Here is a 15,873-nt window from a genome sequence, read left to right on the forward strand (position 1 = left end):
TCTCTCACTTAGAGCTGCCAGAGCCCGCAGGTGGACGGAGGGAGGGAGGGGTTGTCATGGAAACAGGCCACTGGGACGGGGGACACGGCGCAGGCTCCCGGCGCACGCTCCCGGCGCACGCTTTGAAAAGCTTTCATTGATAGCCGTCCCAATGAGCTGATTTCCGGTCTGTTACTAGGCTACCCGCTGGGTCGGTGGAAAGGCTCGTCCGTTTCCTGCAGATAAAAGGACGGCGGCGGATGTTTCAAAGTGTTCTGGTTTCAGTGCACAGGTTTAACAAACGCCAGACCGCAGGCAGCAGGGAAAGCAGTAGTGTGTCTAGATGCATTAACAGTGTGCAGAGACCTGACTGTTTAATGTGTGGAACAGAACTGCTTAAAGACTCACAATGAATTTTAGTGTACGCTGTTTAGCATTTCTAATAACTTATAATCATGCATAAATAATTAACAATTTGCTTATAACAAACCATAATGTTGATTTAAGCATTTTCTTATAAATGGTGGTTTATAAATGTGTATATGGTATGGATGTCTTCTACTGCATGCATTCATTCATTCACGGGAGTTAGAGTTCTGTACACATCTACTTACAGCTCCGTTGCATTTTGTTTTATATACAAATCCATTACTTGTTTATATAAGCCATTTATTCCTCCTAGAATAAAAACCCATATACGAAGCCAACACTCGGGGATATTTATGCAAAGCTATAAACTCACAGATAACAACCAACAGCCATAAGGAAACAGCTGCTACACTTAAAGTTGGTGAGGGCTGATGAATTGTCCGTTGTTTTCTCCACACGGAAGAATATTTGCCTCCATCCGAGCAATAATTGAGCAGAGGGGAGGGTGGTGGTGGTGGTGGTGGGGGGGGGGGGATGCAGGAGAACGAGCATGTTGTCATGGGAGACTAAACGGGGATGGTTTGATTGCTCCACAAGGCCCAGAGCTGTCAGTTAACATCAGAGGCAAACAGTGTTTCTAGGCTCCTGCTGGAGGTTGAATTTTCTAAACAGTGAGCCACTGTGATCTGGATTTTTTATTGCAAAGACATTTTTTTTGTTGGGTGGGCTGCAAGTAACTCAACATGCATGAACAGCTAATTATTGTTTCCTGTAATTTTACTGGTAGACATGAAGAAAGAAGCTCCAACACGGAATAAAGTCTGTACACGTTCTGTATACCCCATACACGGCAGTATAAAATGCTGAGAATAATGAAGAGGTGTTTGCCTTTGAATTTGTCTTTTTCTTTTTCATACTTCTTAGTTCTTGGTGTGATGAAACAGAGAAGGAACTTTTGAGTTTTCAGTGACTAATTTCTTTGTTTTGAAGTTATTGTACGTACTCCGAGGCATATTGTGCTGTAATTATATTCTACCGGGACTGGAATTTAAATATGCTCTCAGATAGTTGCTTTGCAGGGGGAGACACTGCTGCAGTGTGCATCTTCCATTTCTTCCCAATCAACACCTACAGCTCAGCTCGGCTCATCACTCTGCGCTAACAGTAAAACGTGTAAACGGTTAATATGAGGTGCGCTTTCAGGCAGAAAATGCGCACCGTATGTAAAAATGACACTTGGTGTTGAAATCACGGTTTAGAAAATACGAGGAAAGAAGATTTTATTTGACTTGCTCCTCAATAAACAACATGTGTGTATGTGTAAACCACAACAGAACCTGTGATTGTAGACGTATTCTAGCAAAATAAGAAAGAAAATATTTAAGAAATTTTAAAAAGCCTTACATCTATTTACCTAGTTCATAACATTCATGTTTCTATTGCTGGTTTACAGTAGTTGCTCTGCAAACGTAAAAGTCTAAATCAAACAGACTGTTATTTTAATGTACAAAAAGTAAATTAAATCATAGCTGATACAACATTACAGAAGAATTTCTAACATTATTCAATAGACGGTATATCAAGTCTAAACGTACTTTGTCAGCTTACATTTGAGTTGATAGACAAATTAGTATATATATTTCAGTGCACAATAGTCAACAGTGAAACTGTTTTACGAGAGAAAGAAAGACTGCGGTCTCTGCCAGAGAAACATGTCAAAAACGGATCAGAGTTCAGCTTTTTCCTTTGCTCAAGCGCGCTGAATCCGTGACAATGCTCATGCTGTGTTCATCAAAACGAGTACTAAAAGTAAAGCACAGTGAGAACTAAGTCCAGGAAGCTAAACAAAGCTGCCATATTGTGTGTCAAAACAAGCGAGGAGGTAAAAAGGCAGTATGCTAAACTAGAGATCTGAAAACGTCGATTCACTGCTCCCCTCAGTCTCAGAGAACCAAAGAAAACAAACGAGAAAATATTTAGTTCACTTTTACACAAAGAAGCAAGTATGTATATTTGTGCTCCTGAAACAAACATCTCTGTATTTCCCACTGGAGAGCTGCTTTCACCACATGTAATAGCTGCGTGTGGTGTCCACCTGGCTGGGCTTGGTCTCCGAGGAGCCCTCCTTCTCCTTCTCGCTGTCGGCCTCCCACAAATTGATAAGAGGAGGATACAGCTCGTTTAGTGGGATGGAGGAGGTTTTCTGCATATACTTTTTCAGGGAATGGTGATAGTTTTTCCTCTTCCACCTCTTAGCGATGTACACGCCCAGAGAGGCCAGACTGATGAATCCAAACATTGTTCCCATGACCGCTGCAAGGGCAGTGTTGGTCCCTTGATCGGATATCTCCACGGCAAAGGTCGCTTGCTTAGTCGTCACGTTCACGCATGACTTCTGCGTTTGTTGGTGGATGTTGGAGACAGTCAGGCACACCTCATACTCCGTTGCTGGTTGTAAATGCGTAAGGTTGTACTCGTGGACATCCACAGGTACCCTGGCAGTGTAAGTGATGTGTGGGTTGTCTATTTTCATGGTTGCAGATGACCACTTGAGGTTAGAGGTCATCACGTTGGAGTTTATCTTCCAGGAGACAAGGATTGAGTGGGATTCAGTCTGTTTGACGTAGATCTTCATAAGCTGTGTGCTGTCCAACAGAGTGCCGTTCACACGTATGGCAGTCACTCTGGTGTCAGCTCCCTCTGAGTTTTGCGCCACACAGGTGTACCTGCCAGAGTCTTCAACTTGGATTTGATTAATCCTCAGCGTCCCTTCACCGCTGAGGCTGTACTTGTCCGAGACGGTGTCCGTCATTATCTTGTTCCCCATTGGAGTAACCCAATAGATTTCAGGTTCCGGCTGGGACATGGCTCTGCAGTCCAAATCCACGGTCATGCCGATGTCCAAGTTGAGGTGGCCGGGGAAGGTATCATGCGAAATCATGGGCAAGCATTGATTTGCTAAGTTATTTTGCAACACCTCCCGGACATGCATACCCCTGACCTCGGCTGGCATGGCACAGAACATGGACAGAGGTTCCATAAAGCGAACAGTGGTTTTGTTGGAGTTCATCCACTGGATGACACAGTCACAGCGCAGAGGGTTGCTATGGATGCTGATCTCACGAAGGTTGGGGAGAGAGTCCACCGTGGATTCATAGAGGGCGTTTAGGGCATTGTTGTTCAGCATTAGACTCTCCAAAGCTGGAACATCACGAAAAGCCTGACGGTTGATGTAAGAAAACTTGGGGTTGTTTGTAGCTTCCAGCTTGGTGAGCTCAGGAAGGTTGTCCAGCGAATAACGATCAATAGAAACCAGCTCTCCCATGTTGTTTATACCCAGCTCCTTCAGTCGCAGCATGTTCTTGAAATCTCCTTCCTGAATCTTGTGCACTGGGTTTTTGTTCAAATCCAAAAACTTGAGGTTTGGTAATTTCTGAAGGGCTCTCTGAGGAACTCGGACCAGCTTATTGTCATAGAAAGAGAGGCTCTCAAGATTGTCAAGTCCCACTAAGGCATTTCCAGGGATGTCTGTCAAATCCATCCCAGCCAAAACCAGGCTTCTCAGGTTGCCCAGTGGCTTGAAATTAAAGTCCATTATTCCAACGACAGGGTTCTCCCCAATCATGAGGATCTCTAGATTGGGCGTAGATTCAAACCACTGGCTGTTGATAGTCTTCAGCTTGTTGGAGTTGAGGTGAAGCCTGAGCAGGTTAAGGAGCCCAGAGAAGGCATTGGCAGAGATTGTGTTGATCTGATTGTGGTTGATGTAGAGTTCCTGCAGGTTGCTGAGGTCCTGCAGACAGTAGTCGGGCATTTCTGTGATCTGGTTTTCCTCCAGATGAAGCGTAGTGAGCTGGGACATATTGTTAAGGCCAACATCTCGAATGCTACTGAAGTTGTTCTGGGACAAGTCCAGCTCAGTCAGGTTGAAGAGCTGCTCCAGCTCCTCGCTGGTCCTTGCAATGTAGTTGCTTTGTAAGAGAAGAACCTGAGTGTCACTGGAGAGGTTCCCAGGTATGCGTGTCAAGCGAAGGTCGTTGCAGTCCACAGTGATGGCTTCTCTGTAGGTGGACTGGGGGGTAAACCAGGGTCGGATCTCGCACACACACAGCTGGGGGCACTCATTGCTCTGGACAAAAGATAGTCCCACTGATACCAGGATCAGGCCAGCAAACACCTGGCCCAGAAGAAGGCAGTCTACCCTCCGTCTAGCCATGCTGAGGAGGGACAGGAGGAGGAGGAGGAGGAGGAGGAGGAGGGTCAGATGACTTTGGAAGAGGGTGCGTTACAGTCATCAACCAAACTTTCAACTGATTACGTCTTTCAGTCCATGAAATGAAGACGGTTGAAAGCAAGAGTAGAATCTTACACCAGGGTCTCGGAGTCACGGGACAATCTGGAAGAAGAAAAGACAAGACATATGGTTTAGTATTCAGAAGGCAAAGTTTGTAAGTTTTATCTTGCTTAAATTTCTTTTATAGCTATTCTGTCAGAGTGATTGGCAAGGTCACCCAGTTGGTTGGAAGAACACTTTTGTCTAGACTGAAACATCAACTATTCAATGGATAAAACTTTGGAAATCCTCTGACTTTTCCTATAATGCAACCATCTGCCCACACCTGTTAGAAATCAAATCAGTCTCGTCTATTCTTCTGTATTAATGATAAGCACATTTTCCTATGTTAATTTGCTAAGATTTACATTTTAAACGTTATTACCTGCCACATATCAGTATCTTATTGTTGCCGCTAGGAGTAAATGTGCATGATTGCTGCTTCACAGAAACATGAGCAGGGACATTGCTGCAGCTTTGCCTTGTCGTATGTAACAATTATCACATCATGTTTCACATAATGTTTGCCTGTAAACGCAGCAATTAAATAAGACAGCAGATTAGCTAAGAGGAACAACTGTTTCTCCGGTATTCCTTGAGAGACTGCGGGTTATGTGCAGCATCAACAGTTTGGAGAAAATGCAAGTTCAGCTCGTTGCAATGCACGCACCAAACACTGATCTGAACCGCTCGGAAACAGATCTAATTCCTTTGAGGACTTTCATCTATTCCAACAGGCCCATACGGACTGGATCATTAGCTCCTCTGAACATCATTAAACACTGTGAGATATTATGTATGTGCCATGCCTCAAAGAAAGCTAGAAAAAAAAAGAAAAGAAAAGAAAGATGCATGTGTTAATTTTTAATGCAACGTCTTCAGCGTTTTGAATTTAGGGCAAACATGAAAAAAAATAAAACTTTTACAGTTTTCCAGCAGGCCTAGGGTTGGTTAGAGAAGGAAGAATGACTGAAACTTTGTGCACAGTTCTTTAAGTGTAAGAAAACCTTTGACTACAGAGAGGGATTTGATGAGAGGCTTGTGAGAGGACGTGAAACCTTCATGCAGCCCGTGCGTTTACTTGGTTTAGGAAGCGGGAGCTCCTGAGAGGTGTAATGGGCATCTGCTCGCCCATATGGCAGTAACACTTACTCCACTGACTTGGAAGATAAAGCCTTAATTCTGGCAGCTTTTACTTAAAAGCACCCCTGTCTGTGCATGTATACATGGAAAATGCAGTTGTCTCGTTTTTATTTTAGCGACGGAAATGTTTAAATAGCTCATCCAGGTAATGGATGGATTACCTGGAGAAAAGAATGTGCAAAGACTGGAAAGTCATACAGGTTGGTGCAGATATCTGTTGAGGGTGAATCGTGATGATATTAGCGCAGCCATAAGTTGGATGTTTTCTGAGTCTGGGCTGATCAGATTAAAGCCATTAAATTAAGCACAGATACTCATGTTCCTCTACAGATGAACTGAGTACCTTTCAGGAGCCAGTACCTTTTATCTTGCACCGTCGCCCTCCAAATCATTAAAATCACCACATCAGTTGCACTTTGTGCTAATTAACGAATGCTAGCACGCTAACAAGCTAAGATGGTATCTACGAGGAATGTCGTGTAGACATATCTGCAACAATATTATCTCGCCTCATTGCTTATTAATGAGATAAGTCTGCCAGCAGGTGTCTAACAAGCCGGGGCCCGCTTACAGAATACTACAGCAACACTTAAGCTATCCCATAACTCAATTACACTCAGTCTATTTAGGAGGCACCCCACCCAGTGTAAAGCCATGCGGCATGAGCGCCGTGCTTCCACCTTCTTTGTGGTCAACACCAGCTTAAGGAGACAGCACTTAAGAGGCTTTCAAACAAGAGAGCTGTGTGATACATCTGAACATAAACTGCCTGGCAACAGCACCGGGGGAGACGGGAACATGAGTGTGCTCCTCCTATGCCAGCCAGGGATTCCCTATGGAACGGGGCGGAGCACGGGCGGCGCAGGAGGAACGGGGGGTAGCGCAACGTCTTGTTTTTTAAGCTAAAGCGCTGCATATTGCGACGATTGCCACGCCAGTTTGGATTAGCAGATGGAGATGGTGAAGTGGAGATTAGCTGGGGGTGGTGGTGGGGCACTGGATTCAGACCCAGAGGGGAGAAACGGGTCACTTAGCACTTTAATTAAAAGCAACATATCAGTTCAGATTCTAAGACTGCAGAAAGTAGGTAATCTCAGTAGAACTGCTCAATTTACAGGGCAGGTTTTCTTTCTAGACACATCCTCACTGACTAAATAGTTTGCTGCAGAACAATATCTAAAACAATGAATGTGTGCTGTGAGCAATACGGAAGATGGGATGCAGTATTTAATGATGCACCAGAGTCCTTTAAACGCCTGTAAAATACCGACATATTAACATTTTAATCAACAACAGTAACATTAAAGTAAAATAATTATAACTCATTCTTACGTGTGTTGATGAGGTTACTCTTAACAGGAACATATCTGTCATATAAATATACTGTGAATAAAGTTTATAAGGCATGTTTACTATTTTTTGCTTGCTTCCCAAATGGGGTTAATGTTCGATCTTCCCTGTTTGAGAATGAAAGAACGGTAAAATTATTTAGAAATGCCGTTCTGATGTGAACTAGAAGCATCAGTGTCCAACATCCTGGTTTTTTTATTTGGTCTGGGACAACATGACACATGCTGCATGGTCCACTGTGACCCCCGAGCCACAGGAAAGCTCAAAACACACACACAGAGCGGGAGGGAAGACAGGAAGGCAGCGAACAGGGGAAACCCAGAGGTTATCACCACGGCCTCCTCTGAACGCGAGAACGGGACACTTAACATAAAAACCACAGCCTCAGATTGTGACATGGAGGGTTTGGAGGTGGCAGCTTTTACTCAGCAGACCTCGGGGGCATGTGTTTAAAGTCCTGACCTAATAATCACACATTTTATCCTCATATTCATTGTTTAGCAAGGTCTCAGTACTAATTCTATTAATAGCAAAAATATAAATTTAACAAATTCCTTTTAGCCGATCCTGAAGGATTTTCTGAGCCCTGTCTGTGTGTTAACGCCAGTTAAGTCTAATACAGGTGACCTCATGGTAGTTGTACTCCTTCTCAGAGCGATGAATGTAAATGAATTTACTAATGCTCATACGGGACTTGTCACTTGCTTTCTCAATTCCTGATCTTGCCAGTGCCCTTTAAGGATTCATTCCCTTCGCTTTGACTAAACTGATTAAGCTCATCCCACAGCAGGACAGAACTTTTTCATGGTGCCAGAAGAAATTAACAGAGTGGCCGTTTTAATTATCACGACGGACACCTGCGCAAACAGACGCAGTTTGTGAGGGCTTGTGTGTGGAAGACGGTTCGGTCGTGCAACTGCACCGGCGGCACGCGAAGATCTTATTTAGATGATATTCTGACATTTGTGGATTAATTAACCTTTGTGGGAAGACCGTCACGATGTCTAGCTGCTGCACAGCTTTTAGTAGGGCGGCTCTTCTTGTTGAATGGATTTCTAATATAAGCAGACACAGAAACTTAAAGTGAATACTGAACAACAAACACTGATTGATAAGTATACAAGTATCAGCTACAAACACCAGATACCAAATGCAGCTAGAGACCTTCCTGACAAATGTCATTTCAGATTTTTCTTGTTTAGACTTAAAATATTTATCCTCGTACGTTGCCAGTTGTAACTACAGCCGAGCCCAGTTCAGTGGGACTTCAGTGGGACCTTCAAAGCTCTTCTGCACGGCGTGAACAGCTGCAGGTTCTACGAGCACGCAGACTGCCAAATCAACTCTGAACACACCTGAGAGTCGTGAAGACATCGTTTCGTTTTCATGCCACGAAAGTAGACCCCTGTCGCCTCCATTTGAGAAACTGTCCCAAACAAAGGAAAAACTAAAATGTTGCATGCTAGTTGGCATCTGTGTGCATAGCATTTACATGTGAGCTCCAGTACAGCTAAGAAAACCTCTGGTGATGGTGCAGTAGGAACAGTTTGCTCATTGATTGCTAAGACTTCGAGAGACAACCTCCATTTTACCTGTTAAGGCGTGCTGAACTGACACTATGTACTCGTTCAGGTTATGTCCACCAATATTTGAGGAAAATATGTCTGTTATAATGTTCATAATGTTTTGAGAATGAAAAATAATCGGGCATTTTTGCACCAGAGCAACACAGCTCCAATAACGTTTTAAGGAACTACCTCCGTTTTGTTTTTTGTTTTTTTAATTTTTGTTATGTAGGAAATGAAAAAGATCTTAGAACTCAGTTTCTAGTGTCTTTATCGGCTCCCACTTCAAGGTAGGTACATTACGTACAGCGAATAAATGCATGTGGCACCAGCGACCACCACCATTCTAAAATCCTTTGGTAAAACATTAGCTGTGAAAACAACAGCAGCTCTTTTCATTAGCCTTAGAAAATGGATCAAAAACCGGAGAAATTAACCTGCAGAGAGGTCCAGGATTTACTGACCCTATGCTCAGCATTGCTACATGTTGCATGTTGCATTCAAGTCATGCCGCTATGGCGCTAACGCTGTCACATCCCATTATTGTGATTGGGAATGCAAACAGCTCATGAGGGTACGTAGTTCTCCTGAGAACCGTTTTTTGGTGCATGTGATCAAACACGTACAGTAATTCATTCTTTATCTCCAAGAACGTCTCTCAATTTCTGATAATCAAATTCCTGTCTGTGTCTGTCTGAGGACAGTTTTCCATAAAATTTGATTAGAATTGAGGATGACACGAGAAAATAAAGTGCCCTTGCATCAGGGCTCTCCTGGGAGGCCCGCATAGATCCCTCACCCGTCTGCTGGTCCAGGTTTGCCTTTCAAACTTTACTTTATCTCACAGACTGTAAATAAAGATGGACAGCGGAACAGCTCCTCTAAAGTGAAGCCAAAGCAAGTAGAGCTCCCCCTGGTGGCTGGCTGCAGTATATGTCATAAGCTCCGCCTCCTCCATGTTAGAGGGTAGGACTTGGGCCAAACTAAAACACTAAAATACATGTCAAATTATCTTTTTGTCAAGGATGGTTTCTGTCATTTTAGGTTGTTAATATAAAGTTGATTCAAGAGCGTAGTATTAATTAAACTAAAACGTGAGTGAGTCTGGAGGAAGTGTGGGCGGGGCATCAATGTCGTGGCTCCACCCTCAGACCGTACTGATCAGACTCTGGCTGCAAAGTCGCAAGATGGCGCCGCCCGTATCCCCGGGAAAATAACATCAGTTTGACCAATGCAAGGAAGTGGTGATGCATTGTCCATATTTATATACAGTCTATGCTATGTCCATGTGCACACTTAAAGAGAAATGAGGTGGAAGGAATTACAGGCGTGGGTGAGACTAAGAACCCCAGAGAGACTATAAACACATCTATTTACAAACGAGAGCAAGATGAGGTGAGAAAAACACTGAATTAAATGTCAGAACCTGAGTGACAAGAAAAACTGACAAGGAGGAATATATCATACGGAGAACTGAACGTTACTGTGACAAGAAAAGCAACAGAATATCTCAACAATAACACCTTCCATGTACACGTCAGTCCTGTAAATTATTTTCTTACTTAATGAGGAAGGGATTCAGGACTTTGGGCTCTCTCCATCCTCTCTCTCTCTCTCTCCAGGGATTCAATATAACACACTCCAGCTCCTCAGAGGAGCCTCGGACGTGCAGAAGTTTTAAAACGAGACCAGGTTGTTCAAACTACGCGGCCCGTTTGTGTGAATGTGGTGCAATATGCTGGCTTCCTTTGACATAAGGACAAAACATATGCAGGGTGATTATGCTAAGTAGCAGACATTATCATAAACACGTCGCCTTTTGATGCTGGATTTCTTCCATATTTGCGCATATGAGCAAGTGTGAATGCTTTCACATTAGATGACTCACTCATTATTGATTTTACGGCGGCTTCATTTCTGCACTTCCTAAAATAGTTTCACCTTCAGAGAGTGGAAATCTTCAGCCTCTCTAAGAGATGCTTGATTAGATCTGTGGTCGACTAAGTTATACAGCTCCTTCTCCTCAGTGATGTGTTAAGTTAAGAGGAGCCATCCAAATCTTAAATGTACACACTGAACTTGGGATCACTCCAAGATAAGATAACGCCACAGCACGGCAAACAAGTTTCTCTCGCTACAGTTGAAATGTACACCAATCAGGCAAAACATTATGACCACCTTCCTAATATTGTGCAGGTCTCCTTGTGGTGACTCATCAGAGAATGGACATGGGCCTTCTGAGGGTGTCCTGTGGTGTCTGGCAACAGGATGTTGTTAGTGGGGGGGCCTTTGAGGGGAGGGGCCTCTGTGGATCATCCCACAGATACTTGATCAGTTTGGGATCTAGTGAATTTGGAGGCCAGGTCAACACCTTGTGCTGTTCTTCATGTTTTTTTTTTTTAGTTGTTCCTAAAGTGTTTTTGTGTGTGTGTCTGTGTCAGGCTGCATCCTGCTGGGGATGGCTGCTGCCATCAAGGAGTGTCATTGCTATGGGGTGGGGGTGCCTGGTCTGGTCTAGGTGGGTGCTACATGTCTAAGTAACATCCACACCAATGAATGCCAGGTCCAGAAGTTTCCCAGCAGAACATTGAACTGTCACAAGATGGTCAATGTTATTCACTTCTCCTGTCACTGGTCATAATGTTGTGGCTGATCGGTGTAGTCATGAAGCTATAAGTCAGTCAACAGGAGATTAACCAGAAACTCTAATGTCATGATTAACATCAGCACTGAGTGAATATATAAATCTGTCGTCAGAAGAAGTTGGAATCACTTTTTAAAACACTCTCAGTCATTAAAGCTGCGTCTTCAACATTAAAGATGAACAATCAGCTCATTAATATTAATATGCAGAGATCAAATGTGTTTCCTAACAGGCTGAACTTGCGTAGAGATAAACAGGTACACTCAGTTTCACACAAGCCGTTCCGTTTGCTCATCAGTCTGTGAAGAAAACGCTGGATAATGTCTTCTCAAGGCTCTGGAGGACACTTCTCAGCAAGTGCAAAAAATAACCTCGATGATGTTACGAGGCTGCACCGGGTGTCAACGATCTCACGTTGCCTGGTGGAAAAATGCAGGATCCAGTGGTTTTAGCAGTCCACTGGAATCCAACTGCGTCAGTCCTGTCTCTCTAGTGTAGGACTCTTTAACGTGCAGCTGTTCTTATGCACGGCTACTTGAATGAAAGCTGCTTTAACTAAGTTCCTAGAGGACAGTTCAAACAGGTGAGTCGCCTCATCTTTATACTCGTAGATGAGGCGACTGCCCGTTGCAGATGGGGAGGGAAATGTTCCCCGGAGCCTTAACGACAGGACATGAGCTTCACGTTACGCCGAGCCCTGGCGTCTTCCTTTCTTCCTTCAGGGACCAAGCCTTCCTGCAGCACACACACTGATGTCTGAGCTGAACTGTCTGCCCAGAGGACAAAGGGTTAAAGCCGTCTTATAGGAATAATGGTGGAGGCTTGAGCTGAGCACCCCCCACCCCCTCGTGCTTTATACCCTAGAGACCTAAGTGTCGGTGGTGGGATGGGTGATTGGGGTTGAAGTCTTTAACACAACCCCCACCACCCTCCTCCTCCTCCTCCTCCCAGAAACTCTGTTGCCTCCTAACAGCCCCACCCACCCACCCACCCACGCACACACAGACACCTGCAGCACATACATACGCAGCCCGTTAGCGTTGTCACACCAAACTAAAAATACTTGATTCTCATGATCGAGATTCTCATGTGGATCCTGGTGGTTATACACTCCGCCAAGTCAAGGCCCGATGCCGCCGCCGCCCCCCCTCCATCAGGTGACCCTTCTCTGTTCATTCTGATAAAATAATGGGACTTCTGTTAAAGTGATGTACCCTCCTGAGAGAAAACCTCAAGAAATGAACCTCAAGGAACCTGTTCATACCCCCGTGCTACGTGAGCAACCATTAAACACAGTGAGGTCTTTGTGTCTTTCACTGCTCTGTTAAGTTGCTGAATCAACGCTGAATCACTTTAATTTGAACCCAGGGCTCCTCATGAGGGAAACGACGCCTCTCAGCACTTGGAGGCCACAGACACGGAGTCAGGTGGGCAGACACTGAACTGGTAAAGCAATGGAAACATTCAAGACAAAGCCCTTTAACCTCCCTACAGTACGTCCCCCTCTCTCTCGGCCTAAAGTTGAGTGATGCCAGTCTCCATCACAAAAGCGCAACAGCTGCAGCGACAGAAGCAGCGTTGGGAGCCACAATAGACCCCCTGCTAACACTGCAACCCCATTCTCACCGCAGCATCTTCAGCAGAGGGCCCTGCCTTTATCCCCGAAGAAGACGACTTCTTTTCTTTTTTTTCTTTTTTCTGCTCAGAGCTGGAGGAATCGAGACATCTGCCGACATACTTTGACATTAATATGCAAATCACATCTCCACAGCGCCGCGCACGGAGAGGAAAGCTCCTGCTGGCGCCGCGGGTACCGCAACGAGATCAAAGTTTGTTTCGTGTGGAATATGATTTTGGCGCATAATTAAAGGCTGATACGTTTGATCACACACACGCTGTAAGGTCAAATGATCCGGTATCAGCAGATCAGTCCCACAGCCTGATGCACCGACGGGATAAAGGCACACTGCATGGATTTATATGTAAAGAAAATCTGATTATGCCCTTGATGCGTCTGCACCCTAAATATATCTCAACTCATTGCATCGCCCTTGCAGGGAAATGTGTTGTGAATGGAAACATAAGATTTAACACATAAAACAATATTAATCTGCAGCTGTAAGGTTTTATTTTATTTATTTATTTTTTCTAAATGAAATTACAACTTAAAATAAAACTGTAAAAACCCCAAACCCTGCTTTTCCTCTGCTGAGGAGTCTCACCTTGTTGGCATTCCGGTCCGATGTTCCCAAGCGCGCAGCTTCTTCATCCACACACACGCGTCAGTACGCAACAATAAACCAGATAAACGCTGTGGAGCCAAATGAACGGGCTCATGAGACAACACACAGCACGGCTCCCTGTGTCCTAGCGGCTTCACCCGGAGGCTGTTTACAACGATCTGTCGCTCGCGTATCCGATCAGTCCCAGGGCGCCCCGGGGAGAGGCATGGTGCGGTCTGCAGAGCGATCTCCAACCTGCTGCAACCCACCACCGACGACCGCTTTGTCGCCCCGATATTCCTCCGCTCTGCCTCAACCGCTGTCGCCGCCGCTGTCGCCGCCGCCGCCTGCTGCTCCTCCTCCCACGGATGGAGAAGAAAAATGATAAAAACACCTGGCGCTGTCCAGACCAGTCAGCTGATTACCCAGCAGGCTATTGGCTGAGAGCGCCTGTCTGTCACCGCCGGCCAAAGCAAAGCAGAGCACCATCTGCTCCGGGCTTGTTGTGATGAGAACAAAGGCAGGAGAGAGGGCGGCGGGGCATGGGGCGAAGGAGGAGGGGGGGTAGTGTGTGCGTGGGTGTGGGTGAGGGGTGGTACATGGCATCACTGCTTAAAAAAGAAAAAAAAAACTCTCTGAGCTGAGCCTCCTCTGCACATTTTAGTTTTCACCCAAAAAAAATGCAGACGTTTGCACGAAAAACTGTTTCTGTTCCACTTAAAGCACAGTTTCAACCTTAGAACCTCTGCCAGACTTTAACTGTGCATGCAGCCTAAAGACCAGTGTCTATGTTCAGTGGCTCTGACAAGCAGTTATTACAGAGGCTCCTCCTCAGTGGGTCATGCAGTGCAACCTGATTAAAACCCCTTGGACTTGAATGTAACCCAAACTGGGCTGGCTCGTGTAAAAATACTGAAAAAACCCACTGAATATCACCAGGCCATTATAAAAAGAGTCAAAAGTGAAAGAAAGTCCATTAAACAGTCTCACAAATCTTTTGACTTTGTGCAAAAACCTGCTACATATCACCACACTGGCAGCTATTTCTTCCTGCATACCTACAGCTGGTGCAATATTTCACATGTGAACTAATGAGATCACGCACAAAATCATGCTAAGGCGAATATGCTCAGGCCATCGGAGTAAGTAAGGATCACGCTGTGACCCTTTAAATATAAATCCAGCTGAATGCGGGGTCGCATTAAACTGACACTTAGTCTGGAAAGCTCCCTGGATCCATTAGCGTTTGTGGCACCGTTTATGATGAAGCATTAGCGCGGTTTGAAGAATCCATTTGCTCACGGTTGTGGCGAGACAAGGAGATTATGGACCCGCTGCTGCCGTCATGTGCGGGTGGAGCCGCACACGTGCTGCACCCACTCAGGCCTGTTGCCGCGGCCCGAAGTGCATGGCAACCGAAGCGAAGCACAAAATCAGAAGGGGTTGAAGTAGGCGCTAAATGAATAACTGCTCTCTGCTCAGGGCCTAAAAAAACCTAATCCTTCCCTCAGATGCATCCAAACATCATCAGCATGAACTGATAATGGACAGAACTTATTAACATTTGTAGTGTCTTTTATTTATTTATTTCATCTTCTCTGGTGAACACTCGCTTTTACTGGTTGGAGAGATCCTCACTGAGAAGCAGCGTGCTCCGTCCTCTGGAATCAATTTGCTCCACGAGTGTCCTTCACTTTGAAGCACCACCTTCTTAACGCACCGCTTCACATGAGAGAGCTGCGTGCTCTTGGAGGCGACCACAAACACTCGCGTGAGACACCGATTTAACACGCAGAGTAGATGTGACGCATCCTGAGTACACCTATAAATAATACATGCACGCCAGCGCGACCGTGCCACGCAGATGGACAACATCTAAGAGCTCTGGAAGCATCTGGAGGAGGAGCGCAGACGTCTCGTGTGAAGCTGAAGACGTCCATGGGGACTGATGTGGTGTCACAGGATGAACAGCGGCGTTTATCTTCTAAGCTAACCTTGGTGAGGTGAAGAGAAAGGTCTGGAGGCAGCTCTTATCTGTATCCCCGTCTCTGGTTCTCATCCGTAGAGCGATGAAGACAGATTGGCCGCTCTGGTCGCGTTAGGCCAACGAGGCTGCCAATGCAAGCTGAAACCATACATTCAGGGCCGGCAGAGGGAAACACCAAAACTCTCTGCATGTTGCATGGGCATGGAGAAGTAAAAGTGGGCTTATGTTTTATGCATTGTCCTGCTCAAAGGAAGAAACCTACACAACATGACGCCAAGACG

At 45.2% G+C, this 15,873-nt stretch overlaps 1 protein-coding gene across 1 annotated transcript; it reads right to left on the reverse strand.

The window, feature by feature from the left end:
• Window positions 1–1,356: 1,356 nt before the first annotated feature.
• Window positions 1,357–13,730, reverse strand: lrrn1 (leucine rich repeat neuronal 1). The gene is made up of 2 exons (XM_084543638.1): window positions 13,606–13,730; window positions 1,357–4,744 (listed from the first exon to the last, which is right to left on the reverse strand). Exon 2 carries the CDS (start codon window positions 4,562–4,564, stop codon window positions 2,411–2,413), a length of 2,154 nt encoding a protein of 717 aa, XP_084399764.1. The 5' UTR covers window positions 4,565–4,744; window positions 13,606–13,730; the 3' UTR covers window positions 1,357–2,410.
• Between the last annotated feature and the right edge of the window lie 2,143 nt (window positions 13,731–15,873).

The sequence above is a fragment of the Chelon labrosus genome, assembly GCF_963514085.1.
Source record: "Chelon labrosus genome assembly, chromosome: 4".
Taxonomy (NCBI): Eukaryota; Metazoa; Chordata; class Actinopteri; order Mugiliformes; family Mugilidae; genus Chelon; species Chelon labrosus.

Bases quoted from the DNA above. Each gene is read 5' to 3' on its own strand.
- lrrn1 (XM_084543638.1), bottom strand. From the start codon at position 4,564: ATGGCTAGACGGAGGGTAGACTGCCTTCTTCTGGGCCAGGTGTTTGCT.